The 10,870-nt window shown below is 43.8% G+C and overlaps 3 protein-coding genes across 6 annotated transcripts in view; 1 reads left to right on the forward strand and 2 right to left on the reverse strand.

The window, feature by feature from the left end:
• Nucleotides 1-556, reverse strand: part of slc22a18 (solute carrier family 22 member 18) — a 116,116-nt gene extending 115,560 nt beyond the window's left edge. For all 4 annotated transcript variants that reach the window (XM_060838802.1, XM_060838806.1, XM_060838808.1 and 1 more), the window contains exon 1: nt 48-556. In XM_060838802.1, the coding sequence (XP_060694785.1) occupies nt 48-164 (117 nt within the window). In that variant the 5' untranslated portion in view covers nt 165-556. The remainder of the gene's footprint in view (nt 1-47) is intronic.
• LOC132824542 (octapeptide-repeat protein T2-like) overlaps nt 525-10,870 on the reverse strand; it is a 29,192-nt gene continuing 18,846 nt past the window's right edge. The window contains exon 3 of the mRNA XM_060839175.1: nt 525-665. Coding sequence (XP_060695158.1) covers nt 525-665 — 141 coding nt within the window. The remainder of the gene's footprint in view (nt 666-10,870) is intronic.
• Nucleotides 658-10,870, forward strand: part of tssc4 (tumor suppressing subtransferable candidate 4) — a 34,970-nt gene continuing 24,757 nt past the window's right edge. Inside the window, exons 1-2 of the mRNA XM_060838809.1 lie at nt 658-837; nt 7,159-7,231. The gene's annotated coding sequence lies outside the window, so the exon portion shown is untranslated. The remainder of the gene's footprint in view (nt 838-7,158; nt 7,232-10,870) is intronic.

Genomic DNA, 10,870 nt, shown 5'->3' on the forward strand with positions numbered 1-10,870 from the left:
TACTGCATTTTACCTGATCACACAGTAAAAGGCACTTTGTTACTCACAGGCATGACTCCGGTCTGGATCCAGAAGCAAGTAGAATATATGACCATATTGATGTGAGCTATCAGGATGACGAAGCCCGGTTTGCTGTCTTGTTTTGGACCTGCCATGGTTTCCATGCACAGTCGGGACTCCCCTATCTGTGTCGTGCAGGTTCACACCTCAGTCTCCTGTACCTCCCTGTTTATCAGCCTGACTGAATGTACATTTAACCCCAGAGTAGGCGAGCGTCCCTGCACCAGCACTGAGCACCGGCTGGCCAGCGGGACTCCCAGACAACCGTACACACAGCAGAGGGGCGGGTACTGACCATCCCACAGGGCGGACAAGCAGGAGATTTACACGGCGCCTCAATGCCGCTGCTCTGTCATGCCCGCCAATGGCCAACGTTAATATTTAATATTGAACGGCCGTGCGAGAAATCCCGCCTCTCCCTCTCACGCTGATTGGAGTAAACCCATGCCCCGGCTCGAGCTTCCTCAGAGCAGCTGCTCATCACCGTCGCCGGTTGCTGTCATGGAGATGGTTTGCACGGTATGATGGGAGTTGTAGTTCTCGAGGATGAAGCCCGAGCCCGCGCGACTACAGTTCCCAGCACGCACCGCGGGGGTAGCGGTGAGCTTGTGTCAAGGAGTGGGCCTGGAGTGAGTCGGCGGCAGAGACCCGCGCAGGATCTGGGAAATTAGGCTATTGTCGAGACCAGAGGGATATGGACTCGGAGTCCGAACTCAACCAACAAAGAACCGCTGTCCTTTTGGAGCTAAACAATATCTTGACCACTACTCGGAATTTGTGAGTAATGCGGAGTTGGTGAGAGATGCTGTAGCTGATTACAGTACATAGTGCGCCATCTTTACACTGAGATAGTGAATGTTATATTAAACAAACCAGTTTGGAAATTAACGTAGAAAATCGCTTGTTATAATTTACTATCGAGATAATTACATTCCAACACGAAAGTCTTCAGGCCACCTTCGTCTTTGATCATTTGTGCCATCGCCCGCAACAGAGCCTAAAAGTGAGCATTAGCAGAACATGCCTAAGAAGGTGGAACAGAGCTGTGTTCTTTTGTCATTTGAACCAGTTCTGCCATTCAATAAGATCTTGTTGATCACAATGCTCTCAACTTCACTTTCCTGCCCATAATTCCACGATTCCCTTCAGAATACTCATCTGTCCAACTCAGCCTCAGTACTCAGTCACCCGGCCTCCATTGCTCTCTTGCATAGAAAAATCCAAAGATGAATAAGCTTCGTCCCTCCTTTCCAGTTTCTTCCTCTCAGCATTCACTCAGTCATGCCCCCTGAGAGTCTTCAAGTGTTTAATAAAATTGCCGATATCTAAAGGTCCAAGTACTCCACCATTCTGCCAAAGAGAACCCTTTCATTCCCAGGAATCAACTACTGCTGTGCAAACTCAAAACCGAATGCAGAGCTGTAACATTGTGACCTGCCCTGTTATCTTCAAAATGACCTGCTACTCCTTTAATGGATAATTAAGCCCATTATAGGCAGAATTTTATCAGACTGTGACAAAATGATTGACAGAATCAGGTGAGATTTTGACTGAGGTCTGTTTCAACATTAAGATGACCTCACTGCATCTTGTAAGCTTTTGTCAAACAACATGGTGAAATGATCGTGAGGGAAACATGAGCTCTAATTCACACTCATTACTTGTTTGGGAGAAGATTTGTAGCTCGGGTGCTCGTTGTCGAGGATGTCACCTAGACAGGGACGAAACGTTTGCAACACAAATTCCCAGCTCGATGAACACTCATTACTTTTAAATGCCTTTTTAATACTGTGTTACAATATTACCAAACTTAGCATACAGATTAGCTATCAGGAAAAGTTGATATGGAAACTAGAGCAGGGTTTGGTGGCTTCAATTCATCACTTGCTCCAAAAGACTTATATCTTGCCTGTGGAAAAACTGTACAGCAGGACACATACCACCAACACCACCCTGAGGAACCCTTACGCCACAATCAAAGGCACTTGACCTTCAGTGTGCCATTGCCACTATCCTGGTATTCTTAAATGCACTAGCAGTGCATCTTCAAAGGCAGGTTTGTCTAGCAGTACACACTGACAGCACTGTATGTCTGCATTGGATGCAGGTATTGCAGAGAAACAGGAACCCATTCCATGGTGTGGACCAAGCTACCTACTGTGGCTGGTCCATTTTTTCCTTCACATGAACTCACCTGGTCCCTACTGGAATTCCTTGTCTTGCCCTGCAATGCCTTGTATTGGCAGCATACACAGTCTCGCAACCAGTCAGATGGCCATGCTGTGCAGCAGTCCTCAGTCAAGGCTGTCTGCCAAGTGTGAGGTAGCAGAGAACAGAGCACAACACTTCCCCGTCAGAACACTTTCTTGTGGCATTAGCCAGTCAGTCTTATCTCAGAGATGGCACTGGCCCATGTGATCTCCAACCAGTCTGCTGTGGTAGTGTGGCCTCTTCTACTGGTCTTCAGGGAAGAGGACTCCTTTCCTCTTCACCAACCAGATCCCACAAATGAATTAAAAAAAACTTGGATGCTTGTGATTTGTACACAACGACCTCACAGATCCCTCTGTGCTGCACCCTTTTGCAGTCTTCTTTTCCATGTTTAAATAATAGTCAGTGCTTATATTCTTCCTGCCAAAGTACATAACCTCAAGTTTTGCAACATTATGTTCCATCTTCCAAGTTTTCACCCACTCACTTAGCTTGGCTGTATCCCTCTGTCAACTCCTTGCATCATCTTAACTAATTGCTTTCCCAACTACTTTTCAGTCATCTGCAAACTCGATAGTACCTTCAATTCTGTACCCAAGACAATATATATTGCAAATAATTATGGCTCTATCATTGATCCCAGTGGCACTCCATTAGTTACAGGTTGCCATCCTTAAAATGCCCCTGTCATCACAATTGTATTTTCTATCAGCTTAGGCCCAAAGCATTGATTCTCCTGCTCCTCAGATGCTACCTGACCTGCTGTTCCTTTCCAGCACCACACTCACAACTCTGATCTCTAGCATCTGCAGTCCTCACTTTCTCCTTACTCTCTAATCGTGCTTAATATACTACCCGCAACATCATGAACTCTTACCTTAAGTAATCTTATTTGTGATATCTTTTGGAAATCCAAATAAATTACCCCTTCTGGTTCACCTTTATCTATCCTCTATTATGTCCTCAAAGAATTGTAATGAATTTGTCAGGCATGATTTCCTTTTTGTGAAATGTTTTCAGAGCAGTAAGACTGTGCGATTTCCTGGGTCTGTAGATTAAGATGCAGAGTTGGCCTTTAGTAGAGCGATGTGCTCTTCCTGTCGGATGTGGAAGATTAGGGTTAATTTCAGTGTTCTTGATGATTATGCTTGTAGGAAGTGGGTTTGATTGCGAATTTTCTCTGATTGCTTGGATCTGTTGAAGCAGCAGCAGCAGGTGGCAATGACAAAATTACAGGAACCGGGGAATGCAATGGATGGCAGTTTCGGGAAGGTTGATAACTGCAGATGTCGTCAGGTAGATGGGTTACCTTTAGGAAAATCAGGGCAGGACATATATGCTTAATGGTAGGGCCCTGCAGAGTGTTGCTGGGCAAAAAGACCTTAGGTTCATAGTTTCTTGAAAGTGGAATTGCAGCTAGACAGGCTAGTGAAGAAGACTTTGGTTTCATTTGACTTTATGGGTCAGTGCGTGAGTATAGGAGTTGGGATGTATGTTATGGCAGTTAGGCCACTTTTGGAATACTGTTGAAATCTGGTCTCCCTGCTATAGGAAAGATGTTGGTAAACCTGAAAGGGTGCAGAAAAGTGTTACAAGGATGTTGCCAGGGCTGAAGTGTTTGAGCTAGAGGGAAACATTGAATAGGCTCGGGCTATTTTCCCTGGTGTCGGATGCTGAAGGGTGACCTTATAGAAGTTTATAAAATCATAATGGGCATGGATACAGTGAATAGCCAAGGTATTTTTCCCATGGTAGGGGAATCCAAAACTAGAGGGCATAGGATTAAGATGAATGGGGAAAGATTTAAAAGTGATGTAAGGGGCAACTTTCACGCTGAGGGTAATGTGTATATGGAATGAGCTGCCAGAGGAATGATGGAGGCTGGCACAGTGACAACATTTAAAAGGCATCTGAATGAGTACATGAATAGAAAGGTTTTAGAGGGATATGAGTAAATTCCAGCAATAGGGTCTAGATTAATTTGGGATATCTGGTTGGCATAGACGAGTTGGACTGAACGGTCTGTTTTTGTGTTGTACGATTCTATGACTGTAAGCCGTGCTGACTCTGATCATACATATTCCTAAATGCCCTGCTCTTATATCCTTCACAACAGAACTCGCATATTTTCCAATTATAGATGTTAAGCTAACTAGCCAGTGGTTAGCTTTATTTTGACTCCCTTTTTTTTGAATAAGGGTACTACATTGGTATTTTCAATCCTCTAGACCTTTCCAGAATCAAAACAAACCGTGCAACTACCATCTTTAAAATCTAAGAATGCAACCCAACAGGTCCAGGAGACTTAACAGCCTTTTGCCCTCATTAGCTTTCCTCGTACCTTCTTCTCTAATAATAATAGTCGTGTTTATTTCCTCTCCTTTTATCATCTTAATTGTTTAGTGCTTTTGGATACTTAATTCATGGTTACTCCACTAAGCAAGTGAATCTGATATTGCACCCAAGTAATATCTACATGTGAGTCTCCAGCAGTGGTAATTGGATAATAATCAAAGGTAAAATTTCTATCCAGCCATTTTCTTCCAACCTAACTACTTCCTAGATATTTTCTAATCAAGCTGTTCAAGGATGTTATGACACGCTTCTAGAGCAGATGGGACTTAAACCCAGGTCTCTGGCTCATCAGTATCAGTGCAACACAAGGTCACAATGCTGTATCTCTCCTACATCCTAGTTGGAGATTAGCTAATTTGTTAAATATGGGGGTGTTAAGTCATAGGGTTTAGCTCACAGACTGTAATTCTGTGTCTACTTCAGGAAGCAACACACTGATTCATGCAGCAACATTTGTAAGTGAATTGGAGAAAAGTACTTTCTAGGGATGGATGCAAAATAAAGTGAGATTGGAAAGAGGTTATGGGCTGTGGGTGATGAGGAATGCAAGGAAGTGATTGTAGATAATTTTTCCATAAACATAGAGAGGTCGCTAGAGATGGCAAGGTCGAGAAGTAGCCTAAATGTGACTAAGACTGTTTGTATTGAGGGAGTGGTTTGGGAGTTCAGAGAAGTGACAGTGGAAGCTTTGAATGTTGAAATCACAAAGAACTAAGGATTGCTCACTGTAGTAGCAGAGAAAGGAAAGATCATGGGTAAAAAGAATTGAGATGAGAATTCTAATAAATTGATATGTTGGAAGGAAGAGAAGGTACCAAAGGAGAAGGGTCAGAGGCAAAAGCACAATTTGGCAACACATGCTAAACCACCAATTTAGGAAGATTAAGTTATGGAACGTTTCAGTAAGGAGCAAGGTGTCACTGTCTGTACAGCACAGTCTAAATCATGGTGTCGATACAGTCATTGAGTGGCAAAGACCTGACCAAATAGAATGATGAAAGGTGATTGACCTGAAACTTTCATTTTCTCCCTTTCTGTAATATAGTGAACACTGCCAGAATGTTTGTTCTTTATTTTAGATTTTCAGCATTTGCAGTACTTTGTTCTTTCTAATATATAAGCTGCCTAAATGAAAAAGGGTGTCTATAAATTTGAGTAACATTAAAACTTGAGCCAATAAGCGTTGCTATTCTGCTGTTGGCATTCTACTAGAAACTAATCATTTATCATGAGCACTTGGCTCAAAGTTATGGTTTATACATGAGATCACAATCCAAAAGATCTTTTTCAGAGATGTGTATTGGTCACTACTGCCATAAAAAGATTAAGTCCTTCCAGGGAAAATTAGACAAAGCCAAACAGTTGCTTGAAAGTAGAGTTGCAGGTAGATTGGATAGTGAAGAAGGTGTTTGGTATGCTTTCCTTTATTGGTCAGAGTATTGAGTACAGGGGTTGGGAGGTCAATGTTGCAGCTATACATGACATTGATTAGGCCACTTTTGGAATATTATATGCAATTCTGATCTCCTTTCTATAGGGAGGATGTTGTGAAACTTGAAAGGGTTAAGAAAAGATTTGCAAGAATATTGCCAGGGTTGGAGGATTTGAGCTATAGGGAGAGGCTGAACAGGCTGGGACTACTTTCCATGGAGCATCAGAGGCTTATGAGTGACCTTGTAGAGGTTTACAAAATTAAGGGGCATGGATAAAATAAATAGACAAAGTATTTTCCCTGGGGTCGGGGAGTCCAGAACTAGAGGGCATAGGTTTAGGGTGAAAGGGGAAAGATATAAAAGAGACCTAAGGGGTAACTTTTTCACGCAGAGGGTGGTACGTGTATGGAATGAGCTGCCAGAGGATGTGGTGGAGGCTGGTACAATTGCAACATTTAAAAGGCATCTGGATGCTTATATGAATAGGAAGGGTTTGGAGGGATATTGGCCGGTTGCTGGCAGGTGGACGAAATTAAGTTGGAACATCTGGTCGGCATGGACGAGTTGGACAGAAGGGTCTGTTTCCGTGCTGTACATCTGTGACTGTGAAACAAGAACAAAATGCACCATGCTCAGTTCTGATAAGATCATCAATCTGTCTCCACAGATGGTGTCAGAACTGCTGAGTACTTTACTTCCGGTACTTTCTGTTTTTGTTTAAGAAATTGCCCTACTTTATTTGTATTCCAAACCACTCGGCAACAAACTACTTTTACAATGAATTAAGTATTATGTATTGGAAAACAAACAGCTAAGATAAGTGACTAAATAATTGATTGTTGATTGTGTTCATTGAGGAGGATGCAAATGTCTAGTTTCTGGTGCTGCTCTGCTTGGAATGGTGTCTTAGATTCTTTAATATGTGCCAGAAATATTGGTTCAGCAGGGTATTTTGATGTTTGAAACTCTAAAGAGCAATAGAAAATAGGAAGTTCAAAACATAAATTCCTCCTAAATATAAAATTTGAGAGATATTGTGCAGCTGATTAAAAACAATTAAAGTGCTAAGTTTAGTGCTTCTGATGTTTTCTTTCGACAGGGTGTGTGAGCTTAAAACTCTGGTAGCTTTGACAGACCGGGAAGGAGGAAAATTGATTCAGTCTCAGAATAAGGTAAGCCTTGATCAGTAGTTTTCCCTTTTATCTATTGATATATACTAGAGGGAATTATGTGGCAGCATCTTATCTATCCTGAAATTAACTGGCTGTGTTTAAGTTAGATTAGATTAGATTAGATTCCCTACAATGTGGAAACTGGTCCTTTGGCCCAACAAGTCCACACTGACTTTCCAAAGAGTAACCCACCGAGACCCATTTCCCTCTGACTAATGTACCTAACACTAAGGGCAATTTAGCCATGGCCAATTCACCTGACCTGTACATCTTTGGACTGTGGGATGAAACTGGAGCACCCGGAGGAAACCCATGCAGACACGGGGAGAATGTGCAAACTCCACGCAGACAGTCGCCTGAGGCTGGAGTTGAACCTGGGGTGTTGGTGCTCTTTAGGAATTACAGCTTTTCACTCACTCAGCAGTGGGTATAGAATAATGTAATTCCATGAAAGTGCTGTTAGTAAAAGACATTTTTACATAGATCCATTTATCAGAACTATAATACAACACCATCTGCTCCAACAAAATTAATCTTTCTTTCCAAATTTGTTGCCAGACTCCTACAGCATAATCCTTGACTTATCAGATTGTCAAAAATACTTTAGTAATGTGGAGGATATATTCTGGGAGTATAAATCATTTCCACTCATCAATTAATGGAATACTGTTTTTAGTAATTGTGACAGATATGATATTGTATGTTACCAGTTTTAAGTACCATGATGTACCACTCTTTCTCCTGTCTTTGTCCTTCTAGATGGTAGTAGGTTTGGAAAGTGCTGTCTGAAATGCCTTACTATGCGTCAGTAGTGAAGGGAGTGAATGTTTAACAAGGTGCAATTGAAGCAAGCAAGCTGCTTTTCCCTAGGTAGTGTCAAGCGTCTTAAGTGTTGTTGCAGGCAAGAGGGATCATTCCATCATATTCCTGACATGCGCCTTGTAGATGATGGACAGACTTTGGAGAGTCAGGAGATGAATTATTCATTGCAGAATTCCTGACATCTGACCTGCTCTTGTAGTCTCAGGAATTGTAAGGCTACTCCATTGCAGTCTCTGGTCCATGGTAAGCCTTCAGGAAGTTGTTGGTGAGGGAATCAGTGATGGTAATACCATTGAATGTCAAGGAATGATGGTTAGATTCTGTCTTGTTGCGGATGGCAATGCAGGGGTACATGTGTGTCATGAATGTTACTTGTCACTTGGCATCTCAAGCCTGGATTTGTTCAGGTGTTTCTGCATTTGGACATAGCTTCAGTACCTGAGGAGTTGCAAATCTGCTGAATGTAGTGCCACCATGAGTGAACTTTTCCACTTTTGACTTTATTATGGAGGGAAGGTCATAAAGCTGAAATGGCTGGGTCTAAAACACTACCCTGAGTAACTCTGATATTGTGGAGCTCAGATGACGGGCCTCAAACAACCACATAAATATCTTCCTTTAGGCTCATATGACTCTAACCAATAGAAACCCCCTCCGAATTTCCATTGATTCTTGATTTTGCAAGGACTCCTTGATGCCACACTTGGTCAACTGTGGATTTGACATCAAGGGAGCAACTTTGATCTCTCCTCTGTAGTTCAGCTCTTTTGTCCATGTTTGAATCAAAGCTGCAATGAATCAGGAGCTGAGTGGTCCTGGAAAAACTTAAATAAATTTTCATTGAATAGGTTTTTGTGAAACTGCTTCTCAGCCCTATTGAAACCCCTTGTATCACTTTATTGATGAACATGAGCAGATAGATGGATCAGTAATTGGCAGATTTGGATTTGTCCTTTTTTGCATCTTGTGTGTTTGGGCAATTTTCTACATTATCTAATAGATGCAGCCATTGTAGCTGTAGTGGAACAGCTTGGATATGGATGTACCAAGTTCTGGAACTGCTATTGCTGGAATGTTGTCATTGAGAATGAGGATATTGTGAAACTTCCTCTTCCAATGAGCTGTTAAATTGTTCACCTCTATTCAGAGCTGGATATGGTCCTGCACGGTCCGTTGAACCAGGGTTGATGCCCTGACATAATGGAAGATATATTGGACCATGAGGTTGTAGGTTGCGCTGAAGTATAATCTGCTGTGGCTGATGGCCCACAGTTCCTTGTAATTGTCCAGTCCTGAGTCTTTAGATCTGTCCGTGGTCATTTAGCATGGCAGATGGAAGCTACCTAAATGGGACTTTGTCTCCACGAGGGCTGTGTCATGGTCACTCCTTCCAGTACTATCGCAGACAGATGCATCTGCAGCAACCAGATTGGTGAGAATGAGGTCAAGTACTTTCTGTCTTTTGGTTCCTTCTCTCATCCTCTTGTGTGTGTTCTCGTGCTCTCGTTTTCTCTCGTGCTCTCGTTTTCTCTCGTGCTCTCGTTTTCTCTCGTGCTCTCGTTTTCTCTCGTGCTCTCGTTTTTTCTCGTTCTCTTGTTTTCTTTCTCTCTCTCTCTCTCTCTATCTTACTCTATGTCTGTGTCTGTCTCTCTCTCTACCTCTCGTTCTGTGTCTGTCTATCTGTCTGTGCCTCTCTCTCTCTCTCGTTCTGCCTCTCTCTCGTTCTGTGTGTATCTCTCTGTCCTTTTTGTTCTGTCTCTGTCTCTCTCTGTGTGTCTCTGTCTCTCGTTCTGACTGTCGCTCTGTGTCTCTCTCTATCTCATTCTGTGTCTCGTTCTCTCTGTCTCTGTCTCTCTTTCTGTGTGTCATTCTCTTGTTTTGTGTCTCACTTTCTCTCGTTCTGTCTGTGTCTCACTTTCTCTCTCTTGTTCTGTCTGTCTCTCTGTCTGGGTCTCTCTCTTTCTGTCTGTCTGTGTCTCTCTCTCGTTCTCTCTCTCTCTCGTTCTCTCTCTCTCGTTCTCTCTCTCTCTCGTTCTGTCTGTCGTTCTCTCTCTCTCTCGTTTTCGTTGTCTCTGTCTCTCTCTCTCTCTCTCGTCTCACCCTCTCTCGCCTCTCACCCTCTCTCGCCTCTCACCCTCTCTCTCGCGTCTCTCTCCCTCTCTCGCGTCTCTCTCCCTCTCTCGCGTCTCTCTCCCTCTCTCGCGTCACTCTCCCTCTCTCGCGTCACTCTCCCTCTCTCGCGTCTCTCTCCCTCTCTCGCGTCTCTCTCCCTCTCTCGCGTCTCTCTCCCTCTCTCGCGTCTCTCTCCCTCTCTCGCGTCTCTCTCCCTCTCTCGCGTCTCTCTCCCTCTCTCGCGTCTCTCTCCCTCTCTCGCGTCTCTCTCCCTCTCTCGCGTCTCTCTCCCTCTCTCGCGTCTCTCTCCCTCTCTCGCGTCTCTCTCTCTCTCTCGCGTCTCTCTCTCTCTCTCGCGTCTCTCTCTCCCTCGCGTCTCTCTCTCCCTCGCGTCTCTCTCTCCCTCGCGTCTCTCTCTCCCTCGCGTCACTCGCGTCACTCGCTCTCTCGCGTCACTCGCTCTTTCGTCGTTCTCTCTTTCATCTCTCTCTCGCCTCTCACTCTCTCTCGCCTCTCACTCTCTCTCGTCTCTCACTCTCTGTCGCGTCACTCTCCCTCTCTCTCGTCACTCTCCCTCTCTCTCGTCACTCTCCCTCTCTCTTTCGTCTCTCGCTCTCTCTTTCGTCTCTCGCTCTCTCTTTCGTCTCTCGCTCTCTCTTTCGTCTCTCGCTCTCACGTCTCGCCTCTGTCACGTCTCGCCTCTGT

This window comes from Hemiscyllium ocellatum, chromosome 18 (assembly GCF_020745735.1).
Source record: "Hemiscyllium ocellatum isolate sHemOce1 chromosome 18, sHemOce1.pat.X.cur, whole genome shotgun sequence".
NCBI classification, from domain to species: domain Eukaryota; kingdom Metazoa; phylum Chordata; class Chondrichthyes; order Orectolobiformes; family Hemiscylliidae; genus Hemiscyllium; species Hemiscyllium ocellatum.